The 24,443-nt window shown below is 41.9% G+C and overlaps 1 protein-coding gene across 1 annotated transcript in view; it reads right to left on the bottom strand.

The window, feature by feature from the left end:
- The window catches only part of TM2D1 (TM2 domain containing 1), a 53,041-nt gene that overhangs the window by 10,061 nt on the left and 18,537 nt on the right, over positions 1-24,443 (bottom strand). Inside the window, exons 4-5 of the mRNA XM_049774433.1 lie at positions 17,852-17,943; positions 1,509-1,582 (exon numbers count right to left, since the gene is read on the bottom strand). Coding sequence (XP_049630390.1) covers positions 1,509-1,582; positions 17,852-17,943 — 166 coding nt within the window. The remainder of the gene's footprint in view (positions 1-1,508; positions 1,583-17,851; positions 17,944-24,443) is intronic.

Below are 24,443 nucleotides of genomic sequence, written 5' to 3'. Positions count from 1 at the left end.
ACATCTGGTAGAACTTTTCAAGCCCTAGAAAGGTTTTTTTTTTTTTTTTTTTTTGGTTTTCCAGGCCACACCCGTTAGATGCTCAGGGGTTACTCCTGGCTACGCGCTCAGAAATTGCCCCTGGCTTGGGGGGACCATATGGGACGCCGGGGGATCGAACCATGGTCCTTTCCTTGGCTAGCGCTTGCAAAGCAGACACCTTACCTCTAGCGCCACCTCACCGGCCCCTAGAACAGTATTTTTTTAAACGCTCCCTGCACCAGGAGCACATGAGGCTAACGAAAGGAATAATGAGATGAGGAAAGGCTTGCAAATAGCTTCTGATTATTTGATCGCGTCTGGCCTTAAGCTAGTCACACTCCTAGATTTTCAACTGAGAGCCCAGACGTTCCTTTTTTCATTTTTGGTCTAAGCTAGATATGTTTGCATGTTTTGCGACCAAAAATATGCTATTTGAATTTGTATCCAGTACAAGAGAAAAGTCTGATTTCTAGGGCCGAGGATATGCCTAAGGCAGAGCACATCCTTGCATGCATAAAACTTTGGGTCTAATCCTGAACCATGAAGAGTGGCACTGGTGCCCTTAGTCCCTCAGCACTTCTTGCACTAGTTCCGAGCACCATTTGTCTCCCCAACGTAACAACGAATCTTGCTTTTGCCTCATATGCATATATGGTGGCACATGATCCAATTCTTATCAATATCCTTACCTGGAAATTGACCATGTAGCTGTCCTATTATAATCTTTGACAATATAGCTTTGACTATCAGGAAAAGAAACAGTAAGTTCGAGAACCTCGATTTCTCTTAGAGATGCATAATAACGTATTACGACGATTCTGAGAAGTCACACAATACAGAAATCTCTAACTCAATTGAATTCACATTACATTCTAGTGAGGCTGGAATTCTTTTCATACAACCTGCTTGTGTCTTTTAAAACTACTAGTATGTAGAAAGAACACAGGCTGGGAAATGCTATTTAGCATTTAAAGAGATATTGGGGGAAAATGTTTACTAATATATTAAAAAGAGGGACTAAAGTGATAGCACAGCAGGTAGTGCATTTGCCTTAAATGTAGCAGATCAGAATTCAATCCCCAGCATCCCATACGGACCCACAAGCCTGCTAGGAGTGATGTCTGAGTGCAGAGCCAGGAGTAATCCGACAGTACCTCTGAGTATGGCCCAAAAACCAAAAGACCAAAACACACACACACACACACACACACACACACACAAATTTGTTTTGTTTTGGGGTGATCAGATGATACCTGGTGGTAGACTTTAGGAGTGGTATCAGGACAAACAAAATTGGGGCACTGCATGCCAGGGATGTGCTTTTTATTCTGCTGTTATACTGCTGAGCTATCTCCTCAGTCTAAAATTGTGTGTGTGTGTGTGTGTGTGTGTGTGTGTGTATGTGTATACACAGAGTGTGTATGTGTGTGTGTTGGAACTAAAACTCAAATTTGTATGCAAAGTTCATCTTCTAGAAATTAACTTACCTGCATTGAAATAAGAATGAAGTCAATTAGGCTCCCAATTCCACAAAACCCTACAGTGCAAAACTTTAATAAGCCTAGAAAAAAAAAGAAACGATCATTATTTACAATCTAGAAATTCTTATAAATATTAACAATTTCTTTCATTTGCCAATAAGTCATTACAGATATTACAAACTCTCAATATTCAATATATAAAATTAACTATTAAAAAAATTCAAATCTTCCAGACCAGAGTGATAGCACAGTGGATAGGGCATTTGCCTTGAACACTACTGATCCAGGTTCAGTCCACAGCATCCATAGAGTCCCCTGAGCCGGCCAGGAGTGATTCCTTAGTGCAGAACCAGGAGTAACTCCTGAGTGCCATTGGGTGTGGCTCCAAGATTAAAAAAAAAAAAATCACATCTTCTGGTCAGAGATAAAGACAGCATAATGGGCAGAGTGGTGGTATTGCACACAGCCTGACATGGATTTCATCAATATTGTCCCTTTGGACCTACCAGCAATGACTGAGCCCCAGGACCAGGAGTAAGCCCTAAGCATCTCAGAGACCATATAAGGTGCTGGACTCAAACAAGGGTCGAACCCATACAAGAAACTCCTCTATCTCTCTGAATTTTCTCTTATTATTTTTAATTCATTAATGAAAAACTTAAATTTTATGTTAAAAGTTAAAAATGATTTTAAAGTTAAAAAAATTTTTGCTTTAATTAAACTATATATCTGTCACTATAATATGGTCATGGGTTATTTAGGGGCGTAGGGGAATTGGGTCATACCCAGCAGTCCTCAAGGGCTACTCCTACAATTTGGTCTCTCTCTCTCTTTCTTTCTTTCCCTTCTCTCTTCTCTCTCTGTCTCTCTTTCTCTTTCTCTCTCTCTGTCATGTCTGGAGGCACTCAAAGGTTACTCCTGGCAGCCTTGGGGGAACATATGGGATGCTGGGGATCAAACCAGGGTTGACCATGTGCAAGGCAAACAGCCTACCCACTTTGCTATTGCTTGGCCCCCAATTTGGTCATGTTTTAACAATCAACACATATGAACTATCTATCTCTCTCTTTATCTATCTATCTACCTATCATCTATCTATCTATCTATCTATCTATCTATCTATCTATCTATCTATCTCCAAATGTTCAATGGTGACTTTTCATAAAAGCCAACAAGAGAAAGCTAGAAAAAAATTACGATAACAGTGTAGGGCTGTTTAAACTGTAACAAATGGAAGTTGCTTAGTTGCAGAGGACTAATATCTTATTTTTTCATGTGTTTTAAAAGTGACTACACTCATAGGCAGATGGTACAAGGACCATAGGGGTTACAGCCAGCAGTGCAGAGTGGAGGCAGGTGCGAGTTGTCCAGTGTCATAGTTTCTTTTCTTTTCTTTTTTTTTTTTTTTTTATTTATTTTATTTATTTATTTTTTTTTTTCTTCAGATTTTTGGGCCATGCTCAGGGAGACCACATAGGGTTTCAGAGATTGAACCCAGGCCGGCCACATGCAAAGCAAGTGCCCTTCCTGCTGTACCATCTCTCTGGCCTGGGCCACAAAATTTCTTAAGAGAAAAGGTCTAAGGAAACCCTTTAATCTGCCCATACTGATTACAGAACATCTATTGATTCTATTTGCAAATATTATTATAAATATTATTTATATTAAACATACATATCATTCATTCTATTTATCTGTTTATTAAATCTCTATTTAGACTTAACACATGTGATCCAAGTTTGAACGTCCATTCATAATGAAGAGCTAACATATTCAAGTTAAATTGCAAAATTCTGTCAGTAACCCAGTTATCTTGAATGTATCCCACACTCTGTCCGCAGACACAGTAGTACTTATTTGCTGTACAGTCAAAAATCAATTCAGTGCATCATATGCCCCTTGGTGCTTTGTCACATCAGGGCCAGGTCTGAAAATAGCTGATCATCAAACGCAGACACGAGGACAGACATGAAACCACCCAAGCACATAACGAAAAAATGAGAGGCAGACTGGGGGTGGGCTGAGATGAGTCATAAGTTTTATCTTTAAACTTGATTTCGTTTCCAGACCTCCCCCATCAGATATAAAAACGGGGATCGTGAAAGCATAGAAAATATCAATCACAACAGCTGCCGCTCAAATCACGGGCATGCAGGTCATCCGAATCTGAAAACAAGATCAGTTTGAAATATGTAGGTACGCTAGACGATTTCCCCTTCCTATCTTCTTATCTATTATTTATCCCAGACTACTTCAATGTATTTTCATTAGTTGTATTTTAATGTTGGTGGTCATGGAACTTTCTTCATGCAATCAGTGTATCGCATCCATTCACTCACTCTGTATTTCTGAACCACATCCCTCTGACAGAGTGTGAGTGTTCAAGGCGCAACAGCTCTTTTCCTTCCTTCAATTTCCTTATAAAAAAAAGTATCAGGGGGGCCGGAGCGGTGGCACAGCGGTAGGGCGTTTGCCTTGCACGAGGCTGACCCAGGACCGACTGTGATACGATCCCCCAGTGTCCCATATGGTCTTTCAAGCCAGTAACGATTTCTGAGTGAACAGCCAAGAGTAATCCCTGAGCGTCAACAGGGGTGGCCCAAAAACCAAAAAGAAAAAAAAAGGAAAGATTCAAAATTGAATCGTGGAGTGCATACATATTTTTGGATGAATGTCCAGCTCTCCTCTGACAATGTTCTAATTGGAGCTTCCCTGACGCATTCCTCAGAGAATCCTTCTAACCTGCAGGAACCCAAATATTCTCTACTCATTTCCTGGATTTGGATTCGGACTAGGGCTGCTGAGGCCACCACCGGGAGCTCTAAGCATTGCCCAGCCTTAGTGCACTCTGCTCCATGCTGGCACTCCACTCATTTCCTTCATGAGGCAGAGACAACCGCAACAGTTTTATTCATCTGTTCATTCATCTTCCAGTCCTCGCAAATTCCTAAAGGTACAGTCCTTAGCTAGTCCCATCTATCAATTCTTTAAACAATAAGTACAATTGTGAGACATGTGTATGACTCAAAAATTCTAGAAACAATCTAAATGTTCAACGGAGGAACCGTTGCCAAAAAATTAGGGTTATCTCATAATAGGTAGGAATCCCTCCAGACACTACAAATAATGATAATATGAGGTGCTAATAGGCAATTTATTGGTATTGTGCGCACGTTCAAAGAGAAAGATAACAAGTCATGTAAATCAGACTTGGGCTGCTGAATCCCTTCTCCAGAATGTTTCAGAAAAAGAGTGTGAGGTGTGAGATGGGGCCAGCGTTGATAGAGCAGAGGACAGAGAGCTTGTTTGGAATGTGATCAATCAGGTTTGACTCCTGGAGACTTAAATAGTTCCCCAAACCTACCAAGATAAGAATTGGGGTTAGTATCTCTGGATTTAGCCCCAAGTCCCCTCTCCGCAAAAAATGAACATGACAAAGTTCTATTCAGATAAAATATTAGAGTAAAGGAATGTTTGGAACTTTGGTCAATTTTATCTATTCCTGGAATAGCATGTTATGAAAAATGCCACAAATATGAACTATGAAATAAGTCCAAGATCACATTTAAGTCTTTAAGGAATTTGTTAGCTAATCTATAATGTCGGAAAACAGACCAATTTCTTGCTTGGGAAAGAGGAGGCCAGGAGCAGGAATTAAAAAGGGCATGAGGGGCTAAAACGATAGCACAGCAAGTTGGGCATTTGCCTTGCACACGACTGATCCAGGTTCAGTTCCTGGCATTCTATATGGCCCATTGAGTTTGCCAGGAGTAATTTCTCTGTGCAGAGCCAGGAGTAATCCCTGAACACCACAGGGTATGGCCCAAAATCAAGGGGGAAAAATAGATATGAGGGGGCTGAAGCTATAGTATAGCAAGTAGAGACTTTGCCTTGCATGAGACCAACCTAGAGTTCAATCCCCAGCATCCTATATAGTTCCCTAACAGTACTAGGAGTAATTCTTGGTGGAGAAGCAACTACTGAGCATTATCAGGTGTGGCCCCAAAAACAAAATAAATAAATTAAATAGGTGTGAGAAAAACTCTGGGGGTAAGAAGACAGCATCTGACAAATATCAACCTGGTTGCCACTTGTGCTACCACAATTTACTATTATGCTACCACAATATGTTACAAATAAGATAACCAAGACAACATCACTCCACATTCTTCACAGCGGTGTCATTCAGCCTAGTCTCATCTCTTGCAAATTCTTCTCCTAGTGTTACCAAAGGCCTGAAGCTCTCCTCTGCCAGCACTCAATTCTGTTCTTATCTGTGCTCCCTTGCCTGGACTTTGTCTTCTCTTTTGTCTCTGAAGCCAGTGGTCAGCAACCTGCAGCTCGCGAGCCACATGTGGCTCTTTACTCTTTTAATTTGGCTCTTCTGTATGCCGGGCGGCCACTCTAGGAGTCAGGACTCTGCTCCTAGCCTCTGTCAGTGTGCGCCCTGTGTGGCTCTCAAAATATATTTTAATCGTGGTTTTGCCAACCACTGTCCTATGCCATCTCCCAGGGCTTCTTTTTTGTTTGTTTTATGGGCCACACCTGGTGGCTTACAGAGGTGACTTCTGGTTCTGCACTCAGAAATCACTCCGGGCAGGCTCTGGGGACCAGATAGTATGCCTGGGATTAAATCTAGGTCAGCCATATGCAAGGTAAATGCCCTACCAGCTGTGCTATCAGGGGTCTCAAACTCGCGGCCCTCCGTACAACATTTTGTGGCCCTGCCCTAGAGGAATCTTGTTTTGTTTTGTTTTGTTTTAGTTGTTTGGGTCACACACTCCAATGTTCAAGGCTTACTACTGACTCTGCACTCAAGGATCACCCCGACTTTGCCTCTTGCAGCCCCCAGGTAAATTGAGTTTGAAACCTCTGCTAGCCCCAGGCTAAGACATTTCTACAAACCAAAACCAGCAGTTGCAAACCCCTCCTGCTTGCTGTCTGAAGTAATCTCTTCAAGTATTAGCTAATGCCCTTAGGATGAATGTGATGCCATTTCTACATGCTAAGTATCCTGCCCCTCTATTCAGTCTCAATTACACAAAACAGTAGGGTATGCTATCTTTATCTATATTCTATTGTATCTTAGCTCATCCTCCTATGTGCTACCTGAGTCATTCCCGTGTCTAGTCAAAGTGCCTAATGAAGGAACCATCTCTAGCCATGCTATTTTCTAAATCAGCTCTGATCAATTTGCACAATACAGCTCTACAGAGCATATATTAAACAAATACTCTTTTAGTTTTAATTATTTTAATCATGAATAAATAATGTTATTTTTAAAGGTGGGCTATCTGTGAACCAACAAAAGTAAACTGACTTTTCTGTTTGTAGGGCCACATCCAGTAACACTCAGGGGTTATTCCTGGCTCTGTGCTCAGAAATTACTTCTGAAGGCACTTGGGAGAATTATATGGGGTGCTAGGGATTGAACCTGGGTCAGCCATGAGCAAGGCAAATGCCCTAACCACTGACTACCTCTCAGGTCCCAGTAAACTGACTTATGTTTGCTTGGCCGTTTATTTATTTATTTATTTATTTTAGCTCACTAGGCGATGCTAAGGACTTAGTCCTGGCTCAATACTTAGAGATCACTCTTGGAGGTGCTAAGAGGACTGGACCCAGGTCAGCTCTACGAAAGGCAGGGACCTACCTGCTGTAGTAGCAATAAATCTGGTCTTAGTAAATTGACCACCTCCCTATGTCCCCACCAAATAAAAAGGCACAGGTCTCTTACAGACTCTATTACTTTCTTATTCTGGGAAGGAAGTCCACTTTACAGTTTAAAATTTATATTTAACTTTCACATAAAGTTGCCCTAATCAGGAATGATCCATTTGTTCCCTGAACTATTACTATTATAAATATATTCTTTCAAAACAGATTAAGCTTCCAGATGACATTTAATGAAGCTCATGTTCTGCGTGGACCTTGTTTATACTTTTGTAACAAAAAATGTTATACTTTAGAAACACCAATTCAATAAAGAGATTTATTTGGGGACAGAATAAAAGAACCTAGATTAACTTTTTGGCATTTCAAACTTTTTTAAATTTTACTACAGGTTGACTCTTGCTAACACACTTCTGTCTACCTATTGTTTTTTTTTTTTTAGAAAATGCAGATTATTTCATATTGAAGGTGCTATTGCCAAACCACAAGTATTCTACAATGATTTAGTAGTTACTATACTCTTCTCTTTGTGTCTGCAGCTATAAAGGAGAGCTTTCAAATCTTAAAAAAGTTTAACCTATAAATTCCTTTATTTGTCCTATGATTTGCAGATACCAGTCCAAACTGGTAACTTCAAATCTATAAAAGCAATAATATTATCAAAGATTTTATTTTTAAGAATTGAGCTTAAAAACATAAATCCTTTGTTATTCTCATAATAAAAAATATTTACATTTTAAAAAGAATACTATAAAAAGATAACTCTAGTCAACTGCTTCAAAAGAGCTATTATCTTTGAGAACTCTAATCTTTTTAAAATGCTACAGATGAACAAAATATTACAATTTTTTGAAGCACAGATGTTAACAATGTTAAAAAAAAAAAGAAAGATAGGATATTACAAGAAAAATAAATCTTGGTAAAAAAAGAAGCTTCAAGTTAAAGGAACACTGAAATATTAAGGATTAAGTGAAAGGAAATTAAATTTGTATTGAATCTCATACCCAACCCTTATACCCAACATAAAATTTCTATTCCATTCTGAATTAAAATTTATGGGGCCAGAGTGATGGTGCAGGATGTAAGGCATTTACCTTGCGTGCACTAGCCTAGGATGGACCACGGTTTGATCCCCCGGCATCCCATATGGTGCCCGAAGCCAGGAGCAATTTCTGAGCACATAGCCAGGAGTAACCCATGAGCATCAACGGATGTGGTCCAAAAACCAAAAAAAAAAAAAAATTATATAATGAGGCATCATATTTAACACTACATAAAAAGTCTAACTTTGGGGGCCTTAAAGAGTATAGCAGGCAGAGCCCCTACTTGCCTTGCATCCAGCTAACACGGATTCAACCCCCAATATCCTATATGCCCCCCCCAAACACCTCCAGGAGTGACTCCTGAGTACAGAGCCAGGAATAAGTTTGAGCAACACTTCTATGACCCTTTGCAATGAAAAATAAATAAGTAGATAGATAAGTACAAGTTTCCAAGCTGCCTGATTTATATTATTTATTCTGTTCTTACAAAAATGATCACAAGCAGAGAGTTAGCTATAAGGGCCAGAGCACATGCTTTGCAGGTAGAAGGCCTGAATTTATCCCTGACAACATAAGGTTCCCTGAGTATCACCCGAAATAATCCCCAAGCATTGAACCAGAGAAGCCTCTGAGCACTAGCAGGTGAGTAAGCCCCAAGCTATCTTCAATAAAAGACAAAATAAAAACTTTTAAAATATAAAAATAGCTGTCTATAAATACTACCACTTTATATAATCAAAGAGAAAAGATGAAGGAGATTATTAGAAAAGTAAAATTTAAGAAGTATTACAACTGAGTGGCGGGCGGGCCAAAAAAAAAAAAGGAAGTATTACAACTATTTTCTATTATAACTAGTCATTCATACTGGTATTCTCCAATTAAGAAAAGTAAACATTTTTTTTGTGTGTGTGTGGTTTTTGGGTCACACCCGGCAGTGCTCAGGGGTTATTCCTGGCTCCAGGCTCAGAAATTGCTCCTGGCAAGCACGGGGGACCATATGGGACACCGGGATTCGAACCAACCACCTTTGGTCCTGGATCGACTGCTTGCAAGGCAAACACCGCTGTGCTATCTCTCCGGGCCCGAAAAGTAAACATTTTTGAGGGGCAAATTTCCTCTTCATCTGTACCTGTGACCCTGGAGATACCCTCCAATTCCCATGGACTTTAAGATTGGGTTTTTTCAGGCCCTTCAACACTACGGGTTACCCAGTTCACCCCAAATGTGAACATGAGTCCCCAGGGGCCATACCTGGTGGTGTTCTGGGATCTCCAGGACTACACCCAACAATGCTTGATGTTTGGGGGGGGGGGCATGTTTTTCTAGAGAGCAAGCTGGGACATACCACAAGGCATGCACTTTAAACCCTGCAAGATCTCCCTGGCACCAGTTAAGAAATTTTGAAGGAGGGCAGGAGACAGAACAGAAGGTAACGAACGCATTTGCCTGACACCCTGTTGACAATGGCTCTAATCCTCCATGCCACCAGGGGTCACTCCTAAGCACAGAACCAAATTGATCCTCAGCACAGCTCCAATCCTCCTCCATCACCCCTGACAAAAGAAAAAATTTGAGCCATACTAGGAGGTGCTCGGGGCTTACTCCTGTGTCTACACTCATCTGCCTATACTGCCTGCAGTACTCATGGGAGAATAAGGGTTGCTGGGGATGGAATCCAGGTCAGTTGCTAGAAATACTAAAATTCCTGAACTAAAAATAATGGCCGCAGATACTACACAGGTTGTTCAGTCCTAGCTGGAACCTCTGTGGCATTCTCAGAAAAGGAGGTGAGGGGAGGAGATTCCCCTTTCTGTATGAACTACAGCAGCAGAACCTACATCCTTCAACAGAAGCTCCAAGGCTAAAATCAAGTAACTGAGCAGCTACATCTCTCTCTGGTGAGACTAGACTAGGGGTGAAAACTGTGGGTCTTTTCTTGTGAAATGGGATTGGCCCAAGTCCTTCCTGCACCCACCATCAGAAACCCCCCAGGAACCCCACCTGCCACTACCAATCTCCCAGCAGAAAAATGGCCCGGCTCCTCCACTAAGGTCCAAAAGAAAATAACGTTGTCCAGTCCTGGCTGATACTTCAGAAAGGATGGGGGGTGGGGGTGGGGATGAGTAGAAGATAGCCATTCTGCATGAACAACAGCTGAAAGCCACCTCCTCTGCCCTCCAAAAGAAATGGCCTAGCTCCGGGACTTAACCTTTTCAAACTTCCAAAACCAGCAAACTTATTTTAGAGTTATAATTCCTAGCAGCTATGTGACACCTCAGTATCTTATAGTAGTATCAATCCAGTAGTGTCACAGGAAATCTGATGGGAAAATTACACAGAAATCTACCAAGCTCAGTGAGCCTCAACAGTAACACAGAAGGCTCAGTCAAAGCCCAGTAAACCTTTAGACACTGACTGATAACACTATGGAGGGACAGAGCAACCACTTCAAAATGAGCCTCGTTAATCTAGGTTTTGATAATTCACCATGTGCCTTTGTGTTGCAACAAGCAATATGAAGTAAATCTGCTTGTGCCTACATGGAGGCAGGCTACGGTGGTGGTGGGGAAATGGGGATAGTGGCGAAGGGAAAGACACAATGGTAGTAGGTTTGAACATTTAGTGTCTGAAGTGAGCGTATTATGAACGATTTAGCAAATCATGGCATTATAAGAAATCTTTTTTAATCTGTATCTTTTAGGCTGGGGGTGGGAATGAACCAGAAAAAGAAAAGGACATCATTGGTGGTGGAACTGGTGTGAGAACATTGTATGCCAGAAACAATGCTATTATGAGCAACTCTGTAAATGAGTTTCTCAATAAACATCCCTAAAATAAATAAATCCTTAAGAAGTAATCGAAAAGAAAATACTACAATTCCTTACGCCTTTTTGTTTGTTTGTTTTATGGCTCTTGGTTTCTGAGCCATACCAGATGGTGCTCTGGGGCTAATTCTGGCTCTGCGCTCAGAAATCACTCCTGGCAGGTTCAGGGGACCAAACGGGGTGCCTGGGATCGAACTTGGGTCAGCCGCATGCAAGGCAAATGCCCTACATGCTGTGTTATCACTCCAGCCCAGAATGCTTAACAAAAATTAAAATGTAGGGCATTCCAGCACCCCATAAAGTCCCTGGACCCCGCCAGGAGTGTTTCCTGAGTACAGTGCCAAGAGTAACCCCAGAGCGCTGCAAGTTTGCTCTCTAGCTCTAACAGCCTCCAACAGTGTGGCCCCCAAAACAACAAAAATACTTATTTAAAACGTTTCAATTTTGGGGCCGGGTAGGTGGCGCTGGAGGTAAGGTGTCTGCCTTGCAAGCGCTAGCCAAGGAAGGACCGCGGTTCGATCCCCCGGCGTCCCATATGGTCCCCCCAAGCCAGGGGCGATTTCTGAGCACATAGCCAGGAGTAACCCCTGAGCTAACGGGTGTGGCCCAAAAACCAAAAAAAAAAAAAAAGTTTCAATTTTGAGCAGGGGGTGTGGCTCAAGTAGTATAGAGCACATGCCTTGCTTGTACCAAATCCTGGGTTTGACCCCAAATGGTAGTTACCCCAAGCACCTTCAGGAGTGGCCTCCATAATTACACTCAAAAGGAGTCAGATACAACAGAGGAAAGGTGGGGGAGCCGTGCAACAGCTCAGTAACTGAACCCCTGCCCTGTCTCTCAACATTACCCAACCACCATCTGGCCACTGGGGTGCATCTGGGAGTCCCAGTACTGAAACAAAAAATGTGCCTCTAGGGGCCGGAGAGATAGCATGGAGGTAGGGCATTTGCCTTGCATGCAGAAGGACAGTGGTTCAAATCCTGGCATCCCATATGGTCCCTGAGCCTGCCAAGAGCTATTTCTGGGCATAGAGCCAGGAGTAACCCCTGAGCACTGCCGGGTGTGACCCAAAAACAAAAGAGAAAACAAAAAATGTGCCTCTAGTGTATGTCAGCACTCACCCCAGCACACCACAGTTCAGCCACAGCCCCTGGCTACAAGGGGATGGGGGGACAAAAGGAAGAGAAAAAAAAGGAATGTTTAAAATTGACAAACATTGTAATTTTATATACTAGATTAAATCTGTTTGAGGAGAAAACATGATCAAATTCTTAACCTGAAGACAGTTTAGGTTGTAAGTGAGATACTGGAATGCCTAAAATATATTTGAGTGCTTAAAATATATTTGAATGCTTAAAGGTAAGGGGATTTTCAGTTAAGATAATAAATTTGGCCTGTGACCACTTAGTTCCTTTCCAAGATTCAACTGAAAGATGGCAAAGAAATTTTTGAAATAACAAACTCAGCAGGATAAAGGTAATGGAAGATAAAACAATAACAACGCAAATTCACAAGCTGTAATGCAGAGGAATGAGCAATAACAGACTTAACTACTTTGAATAAATTATATCCTAAGCCAGGCATCATGCATTTATAAAGTTATTAAACAACCAAAGGGTGTACTTAATATATGTTACCTAAAGTTTTAATTTGGGGGGGGGGGTCACACCTGGCAGTGCTCAGGGGTCACTCCTGGCTCTACACTCAGAAATCGCTCCTGGCAGGCTCAGGGGACCATATGAGATGCTGGGATTAGAACCACCATCCTTCTGCATGCAAGGCAAATGCCCTATCTCCATTCTATCTCTCTGGCCCCCTAAAGTTTTAATTTAAAGAATTTTAAATAGCATTTTGTGGTGCTGGGATCAAACCCAAGTTTTCCACAGGCAAGACAGGGCTGCAGCAATAGTACACTGGGTAAGGCACTTGCTTTGCATGCAGCCTACCCAGGGTTCAAGCCCCAGCATCCCATGTAGTCCCTAACCCTCCCAGAAGCAATTCCTGATAGCACAGAACCAAGAGTAACCAGGAGTAACTCCTGATTACTACTATGGTACAAAAAACTGAATCAAAATCACATCAGCAAGACATGTATTCTATCACATCCCTGGTCTCAAAAATGTTACCTTTTAAGGGCCAGAGAGATAGACTGTAGGGTGTTTGCCTTGCAGCAGCTAACCCAGAACTGGCAGTGGTTCAAATCCCAGCATCACTTATGGTCTCCCAAGCCAGTCGGGAGTGGTTTCTGAGCACAGAGCCAGGAGTAACCCCTGAGAGCCACCCAAAAACAAACAAACAAAAATGTTATTTTTAGAGGGTAGGGGTGTAAACACCCCTCAGCAATGCTCAGGCTTATACCTGGGTTTGCCTTACACGTGGCAGCTCTGGAGGGACCTGGGTTTGATCTGAGGCATCTCATATGGTCCCCTGAGTCTGCCAGGAACAATTTCTGAGTGCAAAGCCAGGAGAAATCCCTGAGCACTGCTGCGTGTGACACCAAACAAAAATAAAAACCAAAAAAAGTTTAAAGAATCTCAATGAGAAAAGTTACCTTGACTGAAGCTAAGAACAGACTAGAACATAAGTGGCTAGAACAGAGGTCAGCTCTTGACAAAGATGAACATTTACTAACCAGAATCACCATGCAGACACACAGCTTTATAATTAGTGCTTTAATCTACAGAAAAAAAAAATTCAGAAGATACAATAAAAAAAAAAGTCACGTGCTACAGTAAAGCATGGCAGTTAATCTACCACTGGCCATAAGACTAAGACAAATGTTTAAAACTTACTAGCTACCCAGAGTCAATTCAGAACAAACTTATAGTTATTTTCTCTTCCCTCAACCTTTTAAAGCCTTTATTTTTTGTTTGTTTGTTTGTTTGTTTTTGAGGGAGGGCACAACTGATGGTGCTAAGGGCTGACTCCTGGCTTCTGCACTTAAGGAACTATATGGGATGCTAGGGATTGACCTGGGTCTGCTTCTTGCAAAGCAAATGCCCTACCTATTGTACCATTGCTCTGTCCCCTTTAAGAACTTTTTTTGGGGGGCCGGGCGGTGGCGCTAAAGGTAAGGTGCCTGCCTTGCCTGCGCTAGCCTTGGACGGACCATCCCCCGGTATCCCATATGGTCCCCCAAGCCAGGAGCAACTTCTGAGCACATAGCCAGGAGTAACCCCTGAGCGTTACCGGGTGTGGCCCAAAAACCAAAAAAAAAAAAAAAAAAGAACTTTTTTTTTTAAAAAAGAAGAGTTCCAAAATAAATAGATCTATGATTCTGTTCTCGTCAAGAGAACATAATGCAAGGGAGCATCAAGGGGCCTTTCTTCTTAAGGAGAAAGTACAGCAGCTTGTCTTGCATGATCAGACCCAGATTCAATCTGTGGAACCCCATATGGTTCCCCGAGCACTGCAAGAATGATTCCTGAGCACAGAACCAGGAGTAACACCTGAGTGCTATCAAGAGTACCCCCCCCCAAAAAAAACAAACCATAGATGTATTTGTGTGTGTATGTGTGTGTGTGTTTCCTTTTTGTGATTTTTGGCCCACACCCAGTGGTGTTTAGGGGTTACTCCTGGCTATGCGCTCAGAAATCGCTCCTGGCTTGAGGGACCATATGGGATGCAGGGAATCAACCTGTGTTGGTAGCATTAAGGCAAGTGCCTTACCTACTGTACCATCAATTCAGCCCGTCAGATCTCTTTTAAGATCTGCTATGATCACTCAATTAATACCTTTATTTCTTTTTATCCATTATGAACTTAAACAGCACTAATTCCAAGAGCACTTACTTAGATAGTAAACATTAAAATGTCCAATTCACTGAATAAATTCATGTGTACAGTATTTTATACTTTGTCTAATTCAAGGCCACATTCCAGTGTGGTGACTATCACATGTAGTCCCACATCATAGTGCAAATTTCACAGTCATTTCCAGGGGCAGCAACATGGAAGAACAAGATTAGCGCCGCTAGCCAGAAAGCAGAGCATTCACAGAGTTCAAATTTGCTCAGTGAAGGACTGACATAGAAGCAGAGTACTACAGTAAATAAAGCATGAGCTCTTAAGCCATAAAATTCGGGTTCAGATTCAGGTCACTAGCTGAGTGTCCTTGGGTAAATCTCTTCATCTCTAACAATTTCCCTATCCATAAAACACAGGCAATAACAACAAATGCTTCATGGAGAGCTTTCACGGAGGAAGGTAAAGTCTCTAGAGTGAGTGAATCCCATAACCTCTAGGGACCATTCCTGACCTGAACAAGAAGATTTAAGAAGGGTGATAAAAACTCAGTGCTGTAAGATTTAAATAAGGGCAAGCAAGAGAAAATATTGCTTACACAAAAGCTATCATTACAGGGCCAGAGAGACAGCATAGAGGTAGGGCATTTGCCTTGCATGCAGAAGGATGGTGGTTCGAATCCTGGCATCCCATATGGTCCTCCAAGCCTGCCAGGAGCGATTTCTGAGTGTAGAGCCAGGAGTAACCCCTGAGCACTGCCAGGTGTGACCCAAAACAAAACAAAACAAACAAAACAAACAAAAAAGCTATCATTATACATAAATCGTTTCCCTAAGCAGCAGAAAGTATGGCGGACATGAAGACTGGGACTAGAAGGTGCAGAGAAGGCTGAGCTCAGGCAATACCTGAGGACTGTCCCCCAATACTGTGGACTGTCCTCCAGCTCCTGCTGGTCACAGTGGTTCTAACTTCTCCAGAAAGCAGTTTCTATTCTTGCAGCAAGGCTGACAGAGGTCCAGGTAGTCTCAAAAGTATTTTGAAAGGTGTAAGCATTTATTCATGGAGGCTTTATTGAACAGCCACTGCTCCCAGAACTAGCAATGAAAGTAGTTCTGGGATAGAAGATTTGCTTTAACTGCCTATACTACCTTGAGCGTGTATTTGGAAAAAGATGAAAACACAAGAAGCTGGTATTTCTTTTCTTTTCTTTTTTTTTTATTGTTTTGTTTGCGGGGGAGTCACACCTGGCAGTGCTAGGCAGGTCAAATGTGGTGCCCAAGATTAAATCTGGTTCAGCTGTGTGCTAAGCAAGCACTACCTCTCCAGCCCCAGAATTTCTTACCCAGACTTAAGTGTGGAATCCACTACTATCTCTACTCTCCCAGATGAACATGAGCTACTCAACTCTATTTCACACAAAATCAATATTAATAGCACACCAATTTAACATGTAAGTATATGAACATGCTTAATTTTTTTTGATCTGTGGTTTTAATTATCTTAATCCTGATCATGACCTCATTTGTAAATCTATGCTAATGATCTATCTCTTCTCTGCAAAAGCATGGCTACTAATCACACATGGAGGAATAATTCCTACAGGTATATATAGCTTTGAATAGTTATTTAAAAGACAATCATGAATTCAATCAGAGTCTAGTTTTAGTAAAGTATTCACAAACAAACTTTGCCATTCTGCCTGGTAACATTAAAATTTAAAAGCACCTGACTGTATGATCATCTGTAAGATGCGAGAAGAGTTAAATATTTGAGTATACACGTCACATCAATATACTTTTCACTGTGTAAAAGACAACATTTTAGGTATAGGAAATTTTAGTTAAATTGGCAAAATGAAAATCCAAAAGGCATAGGGGTCAATGTCGGCTTATCCTCAGGCTAACAAACACACCTTGGAATAGAAGCAAGTCTTCCTGTTCAAGAAGTAAAGGAGGGGGGCCGGGAAGGTGGCGCTAGAGCTAAGGTGTCTGCCTTACAAGCGCTAGCCAAGGAACGGACCGCGGTTCGATCCCCCGGCGTCCCATATGGTCCCCCCAAGCCAGGGGCGATTTCTGAGCACATAGCCAGGAGTAACCCCTGAGCGTCAAACGGGTGTGGCCCAAAAACCAAAAAAAAAAAAAAAAAAAAAAAAAAGAAGTAAAGGAGGGTTTCTCATATAACCCATCTCTGGAAAGGTGAACAGGACTGATTAAAGCCCATTAGAAGAAACAAAGGCCACTGCATTTGGGGCCAGAGCAAATGAACAGAGGGTAAGATGCCTGCTTGCCTTGTACACAGCCAACCCAATTTGATCCTCGAATCCCAGATGTGATCCCTGAGTGCAGAACCAAGAGTAAGCCCTGAGCACCGCCCGGTGTGGCACCCAAAGACAAAAACAGTCACTGCACTTGCTGACCTGGAATTATCATCACAGTTTAAGAAGCTGATCATATTCATTTAATGACAAGTCAATTTTAATTAAACCCGTGCTGGTTAATGAAAATATTTTACCAACCCTTCATGATTTGAATTCTCATGAAGGAAATTGACTTGAATGTGATACACATAAAAAAAGCTTATGAGACATTTTTGTTGTGTAATAAATGAGCAGTACCCAAACTATTACTCATCAGCTTTTTTGAGGTGCGCTATCAATTCTGCCCTTTCACTCTTCATCCTAACACTAGTGAGATCCTTTGTCGCGGGTTGTAGTTCTCAGATTCTCCAAATGTTCCACCGATATCTCCTCTCCTGAGATGATGCCTTTGTTCTTGGTCGCATCAATCTAAAGTGAATCCAGAAGCCTGACTATTGTTCACCCAAAAAGACCTTGGAGATTGCCTCATCTTGAGTCTGCCTCTCCTCTATATTCGGGTACAAGGCATAATTCAGGTCCCAAATCTTCTCATTTTCAGTATGATCCATTTTCATATTATGTCTTTACTGCATGTGACACAGAGGGTCTTGCCCACAAATCAAACATTCTAGTCTTTCATAATATAAATATTTAGCTGAAAATTTCACAAGAATTTATTCATTTATTTTTGAATGAAATATTACTCACCCAAGGCAGGATAACCAAGGTAAAACCGATCTGCTCCCAACCATCCAAGGAAAAGAGACAAGGCAACCGCAACTTTGTATGAATAACCATTTCTGCACAAAAATAGAACCTAGGTGTCATATTCATATACCACTAACATTTAATGACACAAAACTAAAGTTATTATTTATGTGGTAGTTGGCTTGTGTATTCTCTACTAACATAATGGCTGTGTATCAGTCACTATCAGTTTTACTGAGATATATTATAAAAAAGAAACAAATATTCCATCTCTAACAAAGCTTATAACCTAGTGGCCAGTGAGCAATAAACATACTTTAAAGGCAGATCATATATTAGAAAGTCATAAATGCCATGTGTTAGATGACACCTCCTATGTACCCAAAACAGAAGTGTTCCCCCAATTTCCTCTTTCCTTTTCACCTAGCCCTTTGATATGTAAAAGTTCACCTGGATCTCATGCTACCTTCCCCCACCTGGTTGAACTGGTGCTGCATGAATAAAGAAAGGTCAGTATGGCTGGGTGGCAGAGAGACCAGGAGGTGAGAAGCCACTGACTCCATGACTCTGTGCTGACTGGCTTAGTTTATTCTTTGCAGCTACCCTTCATCAGACCCTTTCACCTGGGGTCAGAAATAAGGTGCATGGGGTGTTTTCATAACTTGGGGGTTGGTTGTAAAGTCATGCAAAAAAGGGGCAGTAGAACAAGGTATATATGGAACCCCAATTGTCAAAGGGACAGAGCCAGTTCAGTAAGAGGAAAACTGAGCAAAGGCCTGAAGGAAGTGAGTTAGCTACACCAGGCCTTTGGGGGCAGAAGGTCTCAAGAGAAAGAAGCAACTCTGGCCAGGACAGCACATCCAATGCGCCTGCAGTATATTCAGGGACTCATTCAAGAAAGGAAGTGAGAGAAGGGAAAAATAGCACATGAGGGGCTGGAGTGACAGTCAGGTGCTCAGTTCCTGGCACCCCATAAGGTCCCAGAGTCCCTGAGCACAGACTAGGAATAAGCCCCCAACACAGCACAGCCTCCCCTCTCCCCTGGCCCCAAAAGAACAGTACATCAGGGCAGAGAGGTAAGTAATAGGGCCGAGGGAGAAGATCAGGTAGAGAACACTAGCTTTTCCTCTGAGACAAGGGAAACTACTGCAGAATTTCAAAGAGGCATAGTATCTGATTTAGAATTTTATTTATTCTGGGTTTTGGTCCCAAATTAGCAATGCTCAGGGGTTGCTCCTGGCTCTGCAGTCAGGAATTACTCCTGGCAGGGCTTGACAGACCATCTAGGATCCTGGGAACTGAATCTGAGTTGGCTGCGAACAAGGTAAGAACCCTATCCGCTCTGCTGTGGTTCTGGCACCTGATTTAGAATTTTAAATAACTGGACTAGCTGCTAGGCTGAAAATAGACTATAGGGGGATATTTGTGAGCTATTGTTGCAATAAAGTCCTATAACAAACTACCAACAAACTCAGTGGCTTATGACAATAAGCCATTATTGTCACACTTGCAGATTTCACTGGCTGTGGTTCAGCAGATTTAGGCAGCTGGAAGATGCTGCCTTCCTATGAAATTTGCGGAGCTACAATTCAGGCTGCAGACTTAGTTCCAATCAATTCCGCTCGAGTTTTCCTGGGGCCCAAGTTAAAAGTACAAGTTGGGTTAAGTTCTTTTGGGAGGGCCCGGAGAGATAGCATAGCGGCGTTTGCCTTGCAAGCAGCCGATCCAGGACCAAAGGTGGTTGGTTCGAATCCCGGTGTCCCATATGGTCCCCCGTGCCTGCCAGGAGCTATTTCTGAGCAGACAGCCAGGAGTAACCCCTGAGCACCGCCGGGTGTGGCCCAAAAACCAAAAAAAAAAAAAAAAGTACAAGTTGGGTTAAGTTCTTTTGGGAACAAATCACCAAAGTACAAGAGGCAATCACAATAAAGTCTGTATTTGTTTCACACTTCCTAGTAAGACATAGATCAAATCCAATCAAATCAGGCCTTTGGAGAAAGATCAAAGGCTTAGTTGTATACTTGCAGTGCATTCTGTCAGTACTTAGGCCTGATCTCTGGCACCACATGGTCTACGGAATAGCCCCTGGACATTGCTGGGTAAGACCCTCCCCCGACCAAAAAAAACCATATCTAATTAAATCAAGCTAAATAATAGAATTGAAAGTATGTATTCACTGGTTAATAAGAACTAAGAGAAAATATATTTGTTAAAATCATTCCAGCTACCACAGGGACAAAGGAATTTGAAGGTTTAGAGTAATTAAGACTAAGAATTAATGGCATGGCCTTGATTAATACAAAGGAAAAAGTAAAAATAAATTCTAGGTATGTCAACTGAATTTTGTTTGTTTGGTTTTGGGGCACCTAGTGGTGCCTGGGGCTTACTCCTGGCTTTGTACTCAGAGATCACTCCTGGTGATCACTCAGGGATCAGTCCTAGGGGACTGAACTCCTGGTCACTACTGGAGATGCAAGGAATTAAACCTGGGTCAGCCACATGAAAGGCAAGTACTCTTCCCACCCTTTAGCACTAACAAATGAATCTCTTTATGTATGAAAAAAATATATTGCTAATGGAGACTGGAAAGACAGAAGTGGATATAGTGCCTGCCTTACATGCAGCTAACCAGGGTTCAATCCCCAACACCCATAGAGTTCCCTGAGCCCTGGATCCCTGAGAGCTGAGCCAAGAATAAACTATGAGCACTGCTAGATGTGACTCAAAAACCAAAGAAAGTGGAAAAAGATGTGAATTATGATATCGCCAAGGTTTTATCTGAATAACTAAGGATGAAGCTAGCATTAACTGAGCTAGGGGAGACTATGAATAAACTGGACTAGAATAATAGTAGTATTTCCATTTATTTTAGTTAAATTTATCTATTCATTTATTTAGGCATAAAGGGTCAAATCCAGGGCCTCACATACATCAAGCATGTACACTACCAGTAAGCCATATCCCAGATTTAAAGTTTGAGATATTTATCTAAGTAGAGTTGTCCAAAAGACAACTGGATTTTTTGTGTGTTGTTTTGGGACCACACCCAGTTATGCTCAGGGCTTACTCCTGGTTCTGTGCTCAGAAATCATTCCTGTCAAAGCTCAAGGAACTCTATCTGATACCAAGGATCAAACAGGGTCGATGTTATGCAAGGTAGCTCCCTTCCTCGCTGTACTATCTCTCTGACCATTGCAGCTCACTTTAAGTCTGTAGTTAGGAAAGAAGTTAGGCAAGTTCTAAGTCGATATATAGTTAAGAAAGAAGTCAAGGTTGGTGATGATTTCAGAGTTAGCATATACGTGGAAGGATATGGAGGCTATTATGCTGAGTAAAATGAGTCAGAGGGAGGGAGACAGACACAGAGCTGTGGGATTTAAGAAAAATAAAGGGCAGGATGGTAATAATACCCAGAGGTAATAGAGACGAGGACCAGAAGGATCAGCCTGACATAAAGCTTATCACAAAGAAAGGGAATGCAGTTAGAACACTAACTGCACTGACAACTACCATAAATAAAAAAAATAAAAGTGAGGGGTGGGGGGAATGGAATACCTGTCCTGAAGACATTCAGGAAATGAGTGGTGGAGGAAAAACGGGGGACATTGGTGGCGAGAAGGTTGCACTGGTGAAGGTGTGGTATTCAATCGATGACTGAAACCCAACTACGAACATCTCTGTAATCACAGTACTTTAAAGATCTTTTTTAAAAGACTCATCAGCACTTAGTTGTCTTTATTTTTGTTTGTTTGTTTGTTTGCTTGCTTTTTGGCCAACCTGGTGATGGATGCTCAGGGGTTACTCCTGGCTATGCACTCGGAAATCGCTTCTGGCTTGGGGGACCGTATGGGATGCCGGGGGATCAAACTGTGGTCCATCCTAGGCTAATGTGCACAAGGCAGACGCCTTACCGCTTGCGCCACTGCTCCAGCCCCCACTTAGTTGTCTTTAAAGCAATGTGGTTGCAGCTAACAATGAATAAGAGGCACAACTTGAAGAGTATGGTCTCTTGGAAGCCAATGAAGATAATGCCGAAAGAACAATAAAGAATTAACATGACAAAAAAAAAAGTTAAGAATCAATCACTAAATTAAAAAAAAGTATTCACTGGCATTCTCAGCAAAGTCAGTTTTGGTGACTTGGTGAGAGTAAAAGACAGAATAGTTGAAGAAAGCATTGGAAAAAGAAAAAAAAGCATGGGGGGAAAGAAGGCAGACAGTACAGTAAGGTGCTTGCCTTGTATGCAAGCTGAGCTGGGTTCAATCCCTGGCACTACATGTGGTCCCTTGAGTAACACCAGGAATGATCCCTGAGCCAGAACCAGGAGTTAGCCCTAAGCAGAGGCAAGTATGGTATGCCACACGATTCCCTCCTCCCACAAATAAAAGCATGGGGCCAAAGAGACAGTACAGAAGTTAAGGTAGGGGGCTGGAAAGATAACACAACAGTAGGGCGTTGGCCTTGCAAGCAGTTGATCCAGGATGGATCATTGGTTCGAATCCCAGCATCCCATATGGTCCCCCGTGGCTGCCAGGAGTGATTTCTGAGGGCAGAGCCAAAAGTAACCCCTGAGCGCTGTTGGGTGTGACCCAAAAAAAAAAACAAAACAAAACAAAAAAAAGTTAAAGCAGTTGTTTTCCACCTGTAAAACATGTGGTTCAGATCCCTGGTACCACACATGGTCCCCAAGCATTGCCAGAAATGATCCCTGAGGATCACCAAGTACTTGAGCACTATTGGCATATAGATGAATGAAAAACAAACAAATGAATACACAAAATAGCCAAGAATTGCCCATTTAAAAATTAAATCTGAGGTGTTTGCAGAAAAAAACAGTACTGTGGGTAAGGCGTTTACCTTGCATGCAGCCAACCTGGTCCAGCCTTCATTGTAGTTCCCTGAGCCTGCCAAGAGTAATTCTGAGTACAGAGCCAGGGATAAACCCCAAGCGCTGTCGGGTATGGCCCCCAAAATCAAAATCAAAACAACAACAACAACAACAAAAAATCAAACTTGATCATGTCCATGTCAGACTCCTGCTTATCACCCAATTTTCTGAATTGTGTTTCCAATTGGAAGAGCTACAGGGATTTAGGGAAGGTACTAAATGGCCAAGGTAAATCACATTTATGTATCTAATTAAGGTTCTCAGATTCATACTGGGGCAAGGAACTCATCTCCATTGGAATGGGACACACTAAACTCCAGAAATAAATGAGGAAGAAAGCAGCAGTGGAGGAGAAAAATGAGCAAAACTAGTAAATATTAAGAAGGGGTCTTGGGGCCGAAGATAGCATGGAGGTAAGGTGTTTGCCTTGCATACAGAAGGACAGTGGTTCGAATCCCGGCATCCTATATGGTCCCCCGTGCCTGCCAGGAGCGATTTCTGAGTGTAGAGCCAGGAGTAACCCCTGAGCACTGCCAGGTGTGACACAAAAACCAAAAAAATAAAAAAGAAGGGGTCTATGTCAATTATCTGATAAAGACTTTTTAATAAAGTAAATAAAAGACTTAAAATACAAAAGAGGAAGGAGGACATTACCAACCTAGATATGGTGAATCAGGGCAATTGAGGGGTTAAGAAAACTAAGCAGAACAGGTGTCCTTTACTAACACAAAGGGGGAAATGATTTTAAAAAAGAGATAACAGATTCCACTTAGGGGACATGATCTGTATATATAAAGATGAAATTGAGAAGCCAAAGGAACTGGTGAATAGAAAAGAGAAAAGGACCAAATATATCTTCTAGCTTATTAAGATTTAAGGAAGAAGAAATGGTTTATATAGATGTCAAGGAAATAAAGTATTTGAAGAGAAGGGAATACCAAATGCTGTAGAAATATTCAGACACAAACCATAAATAGCCATTTGACACAGCAACAAAGTTCATTGGTAAGTTTCTGCCTGGCCAAAAGCCACACTGCATTAGACAGAAAAGCTATAAAGGACAAGTACTAGAGAAACAAGTCTTTCAAGAAGCTTGTCTGGGAAGGAGAATAAAATCAGAAAAGCAATTATCTATATAAATAAATCACCCTAAATAATCGGAAAACCTGCGGTGTAGCAGAGATCGGTTTGTTTACCCAGACATTTCTCTTTTTTCTCTTATGAACATCCAGCTCAACGACATATTCTAAATCATCTTGTAGTTAAGTGCAATCAGAATGGCATTTGGCCGATGGAAATATGCCATTTCCAGGTCTGACCCATAAAACATTCTTCCAAGGGTTCCCCTTTCCTCCTTCCCATCTGCTGGCTGAGGGAAAAGGACTCGTAGGGCGGCAGGAAAAAAACCACAAACAGAAAAAGCAAGAGCCTGTTATGGCTACGTGGAGCAGCTTCATCTGTCAACACCCCAACACCAACTGAACTATGAATTAAGATGAACCTGAAAAATGACTATGCTACCACCACTAAAATTTTGGGGTTGGAGCAATAGTACTGCTGGTAAGGCATTTTGCCTTGCATGAGGCTGACAAAGATTCGAGCCCCATCACCAAAATGGTCCCCTGAGCAGAGAACCAGGAGTAAACACTACTGGGTGGGGACCAAAAAACAAAAAAGCAAAAATAGCCACTGAAATTCTAACCC

This window comes from Suncus etruscus, chromosome 6, assembly GCF_024139225.1.
Source record: "Suncus etruscus isolate mSunEtr1 chromosome 6, mSunEtr1.pri.cur, whole genome shotgun sequence".
NCBI classification, from domain to species: Eukaryota; Metazoa; Chordata; class Mammalia; order Eulipotyphla; family Soricidae; genus Suncus; species Suncus etruscus.
Note: the sequence above shows the minus strand (reverse complement) of the source record. Positions and strands in the feature narration are given on the sequence as shown.